The sequence below is a fragment of the Muscardinus avellanarius genome (genome assembly GCF_963383645.1).
Source record: "Muscardinus avellanarius genome assembly, chromosome: 11".
NCBI lineage: Eukaryota > Metazoa > Chordata > Mammalia > Rodentia > Gliridae > Muscardinus > Muscardinus avellanarius.
The window spans coordinates 41,427,069-41,439,740 of NC_137797.1; the positions used below are offsets into that span (position 1 = coordinate 41,427,069).

General features: G+C 35.1%; 1 protein-coding gene across 2 annotated transcripts in view; it reads right to left on the bottom strand.

Moving 5' to 3' along the window:
• Positions 1-12,672, bottom strand: part of OTOGL (otogelin like) — a gene marked incomplete at both ends in the record, with an annotated part of 138,688 nt that overhangs the window by 10,965 nt on the left and 115,051 nt on the right. For both annotated transcript variants that reach the window (XM_080706671.1, XM_080706670.1), the window contains 9 exons: positions 707-747; positions 833-937; positions 1,347-1,448; positions 3,366-3,473; positions 3,725-3,829; positions 4,939-5,151; positions 6,531-6,716; positions 7,992-8,133; positions 11,176-11,390. In XM_080706671.1, the coding sequence (XP_080562797.1) occupies positions 707-747; positions 833-937; positions 1,347-1,448; positions 3,366-3,473; positions 3,725-3,829; positions 4,939-5,151; positions 6,531-6,716; positions 7,992-8,133; positions 11,176-11,390 (1,217 nt within the window). The remainder of the gene's footprint in view (positions 1-706; positions 748-832; positions 938-1,346; positions 1,449-3,365; positions 3,474-3,724; positions 3,830-4,938; positions 5,152-6,530; positions 6,717-7,991; positions 8,134-11,175; positions 11,391-12,672) is intronic.

Genomic DNA, 12,672 nt, shown 5'->3' on the forward strand with positions numbered 1-12,672 from the left:
AAGTAAGATGTTCTAATGGAGTTTAAAATTTTTACAAGTGTATAATTTACTCTAAAGATGAAACAAAGAACAATTTGGCTAGCACTGACTCAGATACCTGTTTTTAATAATTAAAGCTACCACATCCACTCCTTCCTTTCAAGATTAGCTAGAAATCTTTTGTTTTTCCCTTCTATGACAATTTCTTTTAAGATCTGGTCCACATATTTAGTTACAATTTTTATTCTCAAAAATAAATACTTAGTCCTGTGTATAGGAAATCTTGATCATTCCGCCAATACCCAAAGACGATGGTATTATTTCTGCTCCAATGTTAACATCCCACATTAATCAGTAGTGAAATCACTTTAGGCTGTTTCTACTCAGCCATTATGAATAATGCTGCTGTGACATTTGAGATACTGTTAAATACTAAAATAATATTTTATCAATGTTTTGCTTTATTTTAAGAGGAGTGGTTCAGTAGATATAAGACTGGTACATTCAGTCACCATTTAAAAAAAAAAGCATATTGTACTTTCCTGGCTCAAGTAAAACATAAAAGATTGGCTATTCTGTAACACCAGAGCACATTGTTTTAATCAATTTAATTATATTTTATTAAGGTTATTTCCAATAACTCTGAATAATTTGGAAATGAAAGAGACAAAGGAAGAAAAAGCTGCTTTGAGTAGTATTGCAAGTCATTCAAGAGATGTGTTCTTACCACTTCACACGTTGGCATAACAAGGTTCTCACAGTTACATTCTAAAAAGAAAAATATCAATATGTTTGCATTTATCAAAATAAATTAACTTATTAAAATAAAAAATTTAAATATGAAATTAGTTACCACAATGCCATACTGGACAACATTGATCAGATACATTTTCCTTCAAAAGATTCATATCTTCTGCACAGTTGAGCAGTGGTATTGAACAAAGATTTGGCTCACAAACTAAAAAGAGAAAGTGCATTAGTGAAAATAATTTTCAGGAAATTACTATATCTCACTATCTATCATTATGCTTGTTGATGCCATGCATGGACTCTTTTCTCCCAAGTGCCACCTCTCCCTTCATCCAAATGCCATTGGCGAGGCAGGAACAAATGACTTATAAGTATGTCCAGCAAGAGCCTAACAAAGGGGCCAATATAACCATGTAACTAAGAGGCACAGGACTTTTTTAACCTCTAAATATTTTGGACATTTCTTGGAAAAATCTAATTTTTTTTTTGAGGGTCTGGGGATGAAACCCAGGGGCATTTGACATTCCAGCTATATCCCTTGCACTATTTTTTATTCTTTCTTTTTGAAACAGGATCTCACTAATCTAAATATTTTAAATTAGTTAAAATATACCTACCACAGAAATACTGAGGACAACAAACATGTGTGGTATTAAGATCCACCGTGAGAAATTCCCCATCAGAACATAGTGGAATAGGTTCGATGCAAGGTTCACAAACTAAAGTGAAACAAAAAGCCAAAAATTACAGCTGAACTAAAAACAAATCTACTTAACTCAGGCTGCCATATACAAATCAAGTGAAAATAAAGTACAGTGTGTTGAATAAAATAGAAAACAAGGAAATAAAACATAGCTTCTTGGTCATAAAACAATAATACTATCCATATATATTGCTTTATGCTTTCTAAGTACATTGATATATAGAACACTATCTTACCAGATATTTAGGGTATTCCTATTTCTGGAATAATTTGTTCTTAATAAGGTCAAAATATCATTGATTTATAACAGATTTTTTAATTCACTACCTTTACTCCAATTAATGAATGACCAATGTAATAGGCACTTGTTCTTTTGAGTTGTTTAGCATCCCACCCAACTTTGATAACTTTCTATAGGAGTTATCATTAAAGCTCTAAAGAGGTTCTATAATATCTTAGGAGAGCACATTATTCTGTTTGGTACTTTAAGGTTAAACAATGATAAAGTGAGATACTTGTCTTATTTTTTAAAAAAAATCATTGAATTTATTATCTTGGTCATGTTTGGATAGGATAGATATATAGATGATAGATGACAGATAGATAGATAGACAGACAAACAAACATATTGATTGAGAAATGCCTATTCACACAGTCTAATAGTGATTGTTAGTAAAGGTGCCTCACCTTCTCCAGGCCACTATGTAGGAACAACCCATCTTAGACTAATGGAAATCTCCTTCAATGGAATGTGAATCATAAATAGAGTTGCACCAAGACAAAAAATAGTTGAAGTTGGCTCAAATAGTCCATAGACAATAGTTGCTCCATCTACAGCAACAGGTTATTTTTCTTCCCAGAGCTTGGCTCTTCATCTTAAGCCTAAGTACTTCCTCAAATCTCTCCCATAATTTCTTGTGCTCAGTTTAACCAGAATCCATTAGCATTTACCACTTGCAAAAGATCTTAACTGATTCCAAGCTATGTGTTCCTATATTCATTAAGTACATATGAACCCTACATCAACCACCAATCTTTGATATGATAATTCATCTGAATTAGAAAATAATTCTTAATTTTCAATATTCAATTCATTAGGCAGAATATATAGTCCTGGTTATTTCTCAGATACTTTATTGAATCATAAACCATTCTTTTTTGAGATCATCATAGCTCACACATGATATTCAGAACATGAAGTTTTAAAGAGGCTCTGTAGCTGAGCGTGGTGGCGCACGCTTGTAATCCCAGCACTGGGGAGGCTGAGACCTGAGGATCGTGTTTTGTGGACAGCCTCAGCTATTTAGTGAGGCCCTCTGTAATTCAGTGAGACCCGGTTTCAAGCAAAGAATAAAAAATAGGGCAGGGGCTGTAGCTTGGAGGTTGAATGCCCCTGGTTTCCATCCCCAGACCCACAATAAATAAATAAATAAATAAATAAATAAATAAATACATACATACATACATACATACATACATACATACATAAATAGGCTCTGTAATGTCTCATCAGCGTACATTATTCTAGTTGGTTTCTCAAGGAAAGTCAGTGATAAAATTTTCTCCCAAAAGTAATGATATTTTGATATAAAGAAAAAACACTTAAAAACTTAGATTTATGATGTTGATCATATATATGTTTATGTATAGGTATATATGCTCATACAAACACACATGGGAGTAAGAGAGAGAGATTGAGTGAGTTAGTTGTTAGAGGGGAAGATACTGATTGTAATAATTGTTGAGTCATGTAAACTGCTGTACCTTTCTACCATTCTCATTTTCTATGGTTCTCATGCTGTACTTTTCTACAATGTCGTTATTACAGGTATGACATTAGAATATTGGTTACCATCAGTTCTGAAATTCAAAGCAAATAAAAGACCTTCCTTAGGTCCTTTTTCTTCCTAGAGATCATCTCTAGGATACTCACCACAGAAAGGAGAAAAACAGCATGGTTCTTCCTGTTGAACTTGAATCACAAATTGGTCTTCCCTACATGCTGGTGTTGAAATATTAGGGCATTTTAATGGGTCACATTCTGCATAACGACAAATAAGTATGTTTTAAAAATGTGTAAGAGTGAGAAAATAAATAAGAATAAAATAAATAATGTTTAGTTACCTTTGAACTTAGTGATATTTTAAAGATCTGAATGTTAGTAGAAAATATAGGTATAGCAACTCTACAATCTTTTATAATAAATCATTTCCTTGGAGATAGCAAGATTCTACTTCATTATTCTGAATTAACAGGGAACATCAGCTACTCTTTAATAATTGGTTAACTCACCACATTTGTACTGTGGACAACAAGAAAGAAGACTATAACCAATAATCAATTTTTGACTGGCTGTACATGTTGGGATGGTACTGTCACACAAAGTCATGTCACATCCTAGAAATAAGAAACAGAAAATTAAAAATATTAGAGAATGGATCCACCATATGATCTGGCTATACCACTCCTGGGTATCTTTCCAAAGAAATTGAAATCAGAGAACTACATTGACATGTGCATACCCATGTTCATTGCAGTACAATTTGTAATAGCCAAAATATGGAACCAACCTAGGTCTCCATTAACAGATGAACAGATTGCAAAATCATGGGAAATACACACAATGGAATTCTACTCAGCAATAAAGAAGAACAAAATCATGTTATTTTCAAGAAGATGGAAAGACCTGGAGAACATTATGTTAAGTGAGATCAGCCAAGCACAGAAAGAGAAGGGAGGGTCATATGTTTTCTCTAATATTCCCAAACTAGGGAGTATTAGGGATACACCAGAAGAACTCAAGATAATGGATGGGAAACTTCAGCAAAGCTAGAATGCAAGGGTAGAGGAAGAAGGCCGAGGTTGATTAATGGAGGAGCTACATTCGAATATGTGTAAAAGTATGAATGTAGCATGGTTAACCTGGACACTCATTGTTGGAAGAGGGCAAAAAGGGAAGCCAGGGGGAGGGTACCAAGCACAGTCTGAATGTATGCTGTTTTCAATATGATCCACATAAAAATAAAAATAAATTATTTTAAAATGTTACTGAATTCCATTTTGTGTATTCACTACATTTTTTATCTATTCATTTATTTTTAGGCACCTAGTTTGGTTCTTGAGCCACTAATTCAAAGCACAGAAATGGCTCTCACTAAACTTGTTTTTAAACTTTGTTTCTTAACTGCATTAAACCCACTCACTTCACAAAATGGTCTATCTGTGAAAGATAGCTGCTATAATGCTTGTCTGGTATTATCTTTTATCCCTGTTTGTCCTGAATCAAAGATTTCTAGATTCTTTCTCTGGTCATATATTGCTGAATATTATTAATTGCTAACAGCCAACGTTAGTCCTATACATTTGCATAAACTTTTTTGAGAAAATGATATTACTTACCAATACCTACATGTTTTTTTAGATCAAACATCACAGAAGGTCCACTTTTTCACAAAGAACATCAGCAAATTTTGTGGCATTAATTGACTACAAGCCTGTGTACTTACCACAAACTTCCCTTGAGCAACAAGTCAGCTCATCAACGATTCCCGTGACAACTTCAGCCTCCCGTTCACAGATGGGTGAGGGCTCCTCTTCACAGTCAGGTTCTATAGGAATAATGCTTCCGTTCTCCAAACATTGGTATAGAGCACACTCATCGATGCCCCCATTCCAAATCTCTCCACTGGCGCGGGGCTGATCTTCGCTATCAGTGCATACTTTAAGAAATCGACAATGTTATAGCATTCATACCCTGGGAACTAAAATAGATCAAGCTGGAATGTTTGACTTCAGATCATGACTTGTTGATCCAGCCACATAATATGACATGCCACATCTGTCCTTTTTTTTTTTTTTTCTCTCATTACCTACTAGGTTGCTTTCTTCTTTAACCAAAGATTCTCTAAGGTCCACAGGACATATTTTTCCTTTCCACATTTAACTATACATGTATATGTCCCCTGCTATATATAATATTACTTTAACTGTTTTTATATGTTTAAATTCTTAACCATACAATGTACTTAGCTTGGAAAAACTTGGCGACATAAATTTAATTTTTTTTCAAATACTAACCGTTAAAATTGAGTGCTATTGGAAAACAAAGTAGCCTCCAAGTCATATTAAAAAATCTAAACATTTCCACTTCAAGATCTAAAAGCAGAAAGTAAGTAGTCAGGCAAAATGTTATTTAGTGATTAAGTTTCATATAAGAGTTTTATTTTCTAATAACTATGATCTTCTAGTAGTTCTTTTAAGAAATAATGAAGATAAATGTAGTTACAACCATATCCTCAGCACCCAATGAACTTCTCTGGCAAACCAATCTCATAAATCAGTAAAGTACAAGCACAAGCCCTAAGCCTATATGTGCTCCGTCTTCCTCAGGCTCTTTCTTTCCTGACAAACACACACTTGTTTAAGAAGCTACATATGCACCTCATTCCTATGTGCTCTTCACTTTAATTACTAGCCACTCCTGGCTTAATAAAGATCCCTATGACTGATGATGTACCAGGGGGCAATTTCCTCAGTTTTACACTTTTTCATATTCCATCACCATGGAGACAATGTACCAAAATAAAATGATTTGAAAATGAGAGTCAAAAAAATTAAATGTTTTCTCCCAGAGAAGAGTATTATCTGCCATTTTCTTAGTGCTGGTTTTTTCAAGGCACCCTGAAATGCAAAGTTCTTTTCATTATTTCATGTCTACCCACACTAACCTGATGGGGTAATATCCTATTTTCCCTATTTTACCAATGCATAACTTCTCACTTATAGAGGCAGAAGGAAACCACTAATACCTGAGATAACCAGAAATTAAATTCATTCTACAAACTACATTTTTAATTCTTAATTTGTCATGTTCTTTTCTAGCTTATAGGTAGATAGATAAAAATACATTATCACCAAAGCTCCTCATTTTAACCTTAATTGAAATCATATTAAAAATAAGTTAAAAAGAACAAAACTCATATTCTTCTTATCTTATAAGCTTATCTTGAGTCAGTTTTTCTCAGCATATCTTTCCAATACTTAAAAAGTTTTTATCTGTGTGTTTGCTGGATCCCAACAAAACCATTTTGCTTCTTACCACATGCTTTCTCTGGGATGCACTGGGTTTTGTCTGGCCTGTGAAGGATAGTTCCATTTTTGCACACGCAGTCTTCTCTTAGGTTCAAACATGAAGAGTGTTCATAGAACCATTTGTTCAGACATGTTCTTGCCTCACAAGGTCGCACACAGGGTTGATACTCTTTCCCCTCTGGGCAACTCAGAGCTATGAACAACAGAGGACAGAATTTGCTCATGGTAAAAGTAACTCATTCAATTTGTAATCAAAGAAAGAAATGTCAGCTTTTTTTCTGAAAAGAAATTTTGCATGTTTTGGTCTCTTCAACATAGTTTTCATTTGCTTTGTAATCATCAATCAAAAGCAAAACCAGCCATGGGTATTTTTTCAGCATCTTTCCGGTGCCCAACTAGTATTATGCATTATAGTGGGGAAAGTTCATCTGATTTACATAAAATGAATATGATAAATGGGCAATCCAAGTCTGGTTCAGAGAAATGCAGTCAACAACTACAAAGTTAGTGCTCTGTACAGTGGGAAGAGACAACTATTCACAATAAACATGGAAATACACCAAATTATGTAACTCAATCAAGTCTTAAAAAAAAATGCAGCTGGGTGTGGTGACATGCTTGTAATCCCAGTTCTTGGGAGGATGAAAGAGGAGGATCACTGGTTCAAGGATAGCCTCAGAAAGTAGTAAGACTCTCATCAACCTAGCAAGACTGTTTCAAAATAAAAATAAGAAATAGGGATGAGGTAGAATGCCCTGAATTCAATCCCCAGTACCCCCCTCAAAAAATGCTGTATGTTTAGGTTTTAATTCTTCCATGTCAAAAGAAACTTTTGCTGCGAAGTTTCTATATGATGATTGAGAACATTCTTGCTGATTTTCAGCAATCTTTAAAAAGTCATATTGTTGAAAAAAATAATGCTCAGCTGGTGGCAGTGCAAACTGGTATACTCTCGGTGGCTTGGCAGCACCCAGTGAAGTTGGAGATAGCTGCTCTAGACTCGAGATTCCTCTAGGGAAGGAGGAAGAGGAGAAAGGTAGGAGAAGGGTTCTCCTTCCATGGGACCTTTATGTGGAACTTGGAGGATGAAATAGGAGGATCACTCGTTCAAGGATAGCCTCAGAAAATAGTGAGACTCTCATCAACCTATAAAAATAGGGATGACGGTGTAGCACAGAGGTAGAATGCCCCTTCTAAAGTCGAGTGATGTAACTTGTGTTTGTGATACTTTACTTTTCTATGAATTTTATTCTTACAATTATTTTGTTATAGAAAAAGGTGGGATATGAAGGGAAATATGCCAAGAACTGTGTTTATGAATGTTTTTTTAACACATGGAACCTCATGATATATAATCTCAATGCACCAATAAATTATTTCCAAAATTGAAGAGAATATAAAAAATGAATGCAATTAAGGTAATGTTATTTAATGTTTACAAAATATTTTTCATTTAATAGTTACTTACGGCAGTAATCAGGTGTTCTCCAGTGAATACAGACGTCAAACTTGTTACACAGAGCCACATATGCAGAAAGCGCATCACATTCATAGGTCCAGAGATAGGCATAATTGATCCACATCTTTTCACAAAAGTCCTTAGGTGAAACCTAGAAATGCATTTTGCCTTGGGATAGGTTATGTTTTATTTTTATAAAGACACTAAATTAGATTAACTCTATTTGGAGAAATCAAATGATAACAAACCATAATATTCAATATAGTTTCTCTTAGATCTAAGATTTCAAAAATCCAGTATTATGTTATCCCTGAATTTATAGTGTTTTAACACAATCTAAATAAGATAACTATTATCTGTACTAATGTACATGATTCTTCCCTAGAAATACAGAAAAGAGCCAGACATGATGGCACGTGCTTATAATTTTAGTATTTAGGAGGCAGAGACAGGAGGATCGCAGGTTTGCAGCAATTTTTCCAGACCCACAGTTACTTAGTGAGACCTTATTTCAAAATAAAAAATAAAATAGGGATTGGGATACAGCTCAGACATAAAATACCCCTCAATTCAATTTCCAGTACCACAAAAAATAATGATGGAAAAGAAACATAATAAGTCAGGCCTAGAAAATTCCATTTCTGAGGATATGCTATGGGTTATAATCATCTCTTCTTTAATGAGTAAAAGCTTGATCTGTTATAGATAAAATTGGAAGCTCTAGAAGAATTCTATAATGGTACATGATATCTCCCATTAAACCAGATTATAAATGCTTCTCAAAAATTATTTATCGATATTACATATTAGTCACAAAAGTCATATTTTGTCATATTTAAATTTAACTAGAAGCTTCTTTTTCTCTACAAACTGTTTACTTTAGAAAGTCTCTATCTAGATAAAAACATCTGAATAATATAACTTATAATATTAATTCCAGTTTTTCTCCCTGCTCATTTATTTAGTAAACATGCACTAAACATCTATCTGCAGATGCCAAATTCTGAGTTTCCCTCTTTCTGGTTCAATTGTTACTCCAGCACCCGAGGCCTGCATCTGTCTGGGGAGAGAGAATAGAAGTGTGCTTCTCTGGTGGATGACTTCATCTGTCTGCCTTGCTTGGTGTGTCTAGAAGAATGTGGCCACTTTCCTGTTTTTGACCATGCCTTATCCCAAATGTTCCGACTAGCTTGGCCCTGGAAGCTAGTCAGAACATTTCTAGTATAGTTCAGCCTGATTTCAGTGGATTTGGCTAGTGTGGTCACCAACTATTATGAATGTATCTTTCATAGCTTGGCTCAGTGGCCTAAACAGATATCTTCTAACACCAATTTCTCTATGCCATTGAGCCATAGTTGTTAATCCTGTTCATGGGGAAAGTTGTCTTGACTCCATCTGATGGCCTTGGTCAGACAACTTTTAGTTCACCTTCTTAAACAAGAGGTTAAATCCAGGTCCCTGTTTTTTTTCTATGTGGAAAATTTTTATTTTTCAACACCTACTCTAAAAATATAACCAGCAGCACCTTCCCCAATTAATCTGGCTCTTTTTTTTTTTTTTTTTGGTGGTACTGGGGGTGGAACCCAGAGGCTTTCTACCTACAGGCTATACTCCCAGACCTATTTTATATTTTATTTGGAAACAGGATCTTACTAAGTTGCTGAGAGCCTCGCTAAGTAACTGAGGCTGGCTTTGAACCTGTGCGATCCTCTTATCTCAGGCTCCCAAGAATTACAAGCATACACCACCACACCTGGCTATTAATTTGGCTTTTATCTATGTAGTAGATCAAGCTATAGATTATATTATTATATCACGAGATATAAGATAATTAGCCACTAGTACTAGTATTCAATCTCCATGTAGATCTGGGCGTCAATTTTCCTTTCTTTTGCTATTAAATTCATCAAAACTACTACGGAAAAAGCTGAAAGTATAACAGACTAAATGGTGCTCTGTTGCTCCCCACCCTATTTTTTTAATAGTCCCGCTGAAAAATTCTTGGCCAACCTTCCAAGTTCCTATTTAAGAATATAAAGTTCAGCATCCATGATGCTTTAGAGGATGCTTTTAAATTTGTTGCTTTTAATTTTATGTGCATGCATTTAACACATCTGAATACTTAAAACTTATTTTCATATAAATCTCCAAGTATGCTGACCCTCCAGAAAGATATACCATTTTTATTTGCATGACTGAACTCTTTACCTTTCTTTTCAGGGAATTCTTAGGGTCCCCTGAGCCTAGACTTCCATGGAGCCTGCACTTCCCTGTCCAGTACTGGTTGCCCTCACTCCACTGCTCCTTGTTTCAACAATTTCCTGTATATCCTTCCTAGACTCTTCCACTGCACATATATTGTGTCAAATGTGCCAAACTACTTCATCATTTTCCTTGCAAAGCCTTTTACTTCAAACATTCCCTTGTATATATTATTTTCTCTAACTTTTCCTCCTTCTTTCTTCTCTTCTACCAAATTAATCCTTCTAAATAAACCATTCTAAGATCTAAATCTCTATGAAGTCTTTTCCAAAGCTGGGCCTTTATGCACCTCCACTTTGTATATTATATCTGTTCACAGATCGTCCTCTTTCTAGATTCCTTGACACTAGGGATAATGTCTTATTCCTACATATAGGAGTCTAACACAGTCTCTACTATGCACTAGATGCTCACTAACTTTTAGCAATGATTTGTGAAATTCTATATTTGTTTGTCCATTGTCTTTAACAGTGAATCTTTGTAAAATGACATGGATTATTTAAAATATGTACCAATGACGTAAACTCAGAAAGGAGTTGGGGAGTAATAAATATCAATTAAGTTAAATATGTGACAGATGCTCTTACACCTAAGAAACCAAGAGCATCAATTATTAAAACTTCATTCAGCATCTTGGTTTCTAACTGAGGTAATCAAGTCCTTTTGATTCCTTTACCTTAGAGGCTCTATTCAAAGGATGGAATTTCATTTTCCAAAAGCTATATACATAGTAATAAAAATATTATTATCCTTTCTGTCTCAATAAATCTATAAAAAGTAAGTGATTCTTAATTCCAAAGCATACTGGCAGAAGATTTGGAGATAAACTATTCTCAACAGAAAAACATCATAGCCAGAACAGGAATTTTCTGGCTTTTACTCCCAAGATGTTTCATATGACAGTTCTTATTTATGGTTGCTGTGGGCTTACTTTATCATGGCACGGAGTGAACACGCTTCTGTCTAATAACTCGATACAGTGGCTGCAGTCATGTTCATTACAATCCCTAACAGGTCTTCGGGTTGTGACTTCAAACGTTTTCTCAATTTCCCAGCTTTCAATAAATAGGTCTATGTCCTCCATATTTGTAATAATTGTGCCATTTTGCATCCTTAGATCATCATCTGGATCTTCATTGCAAATTCCTTAGAAGAACACACAACATTTAAAAGGAAAAAAACTTGCTAAAACTAAAGTAGCACAATTAAATTAGTTCAGTAATTGATTTTAAAGCGAATAAAATCTTGGGCTAGAATGTAGCTCAGTGGTAAAGTGTTTGACTTACAGGTACAACGCCCTGGGTTCTATTATCAGTATCAAAAAAAGAAAAAATTAGAGATAGAAAAAAATCATGCTCGTGCCGGGCATGGTGGCGCACGCCTGTAATCCCTGCGCTTGGGAGGCAGAGACGGGAGGATCATGCTGGTTCAAAGTCAGCCGCACTGGCTTAAGAGACCCTGTTTCCAAATAAAAAATATATAAAAATAGGTTTGGGAGTGTAGCCCAGAGGTAGAAGGGCTTCCAGGAACCCCAGTACCACAAAAAAAAGAAAGAAAAAAATCATGTTTAAAATATTGAATAAATTCTTTACCAAAGTGTCAAATGTATGTGTTCTTTGACTTTAGCACTGATAAAAAATGTTTTTAAATTATTTGTCTGACTCTTTGATAAAATAAGATAGAGCAGTCTTAGCCAGATAAGAAAGAAATCATGGGTCTAGAAGTCAAGATATATGAAGATATCAAAAGAAGAGGCTGATTCTCTGCCTACACACTTCCATTATTACCTCCATCTCCTAACTTAAGAATGAATTTTTACACCTGGAAAGATATTTCCCCAAATAGTGGACATTTGGTGACTCATTCCCAGGCTTCCATTTACCAAGAAGAAATATGCCTAAAAACATCAATCTCTTTCAGAAATTATTCCTGCCCCATTGCCCAGTGCATGACACTACTGCAGGTGAGGGCCCAGACTGGTATAAGTTAATCTTTACCCCCTTGTAATTAGCAAGTTATAGGAAGTGCAGCCTGCTCAGGGCAATCATCTAGACATATTATTCATTCAGTATTAGAACAGGCATTGTCTATGTTAAGTGAGATTAGCAGTCACCAAAAGCAAAAGGTTATATGTTTTCTCTCCTATGCAGAAGCTAGAGAACAATGGTGATGTAAGAGGGACTTTAGTAATAAGGGAGAAACTCCAGTGGAGATAGGGAGGTGGTTTGGTGAAAAGAAGGGCGGCGAATTAATACAAAAGAAAACCACTTCCGCTGACAGCATGTACATATGTGAGATCACCAATGCCGAACCCCGTATCGTGTAAGAGAAAGGAAGGAGTCGAGAGGGAGCCAGGGGAGAGCTCAGCAAGTGCTGTGTGCATGTATGTCACGATCACCATGAACTGCATTAGGATGTGAGACTATAA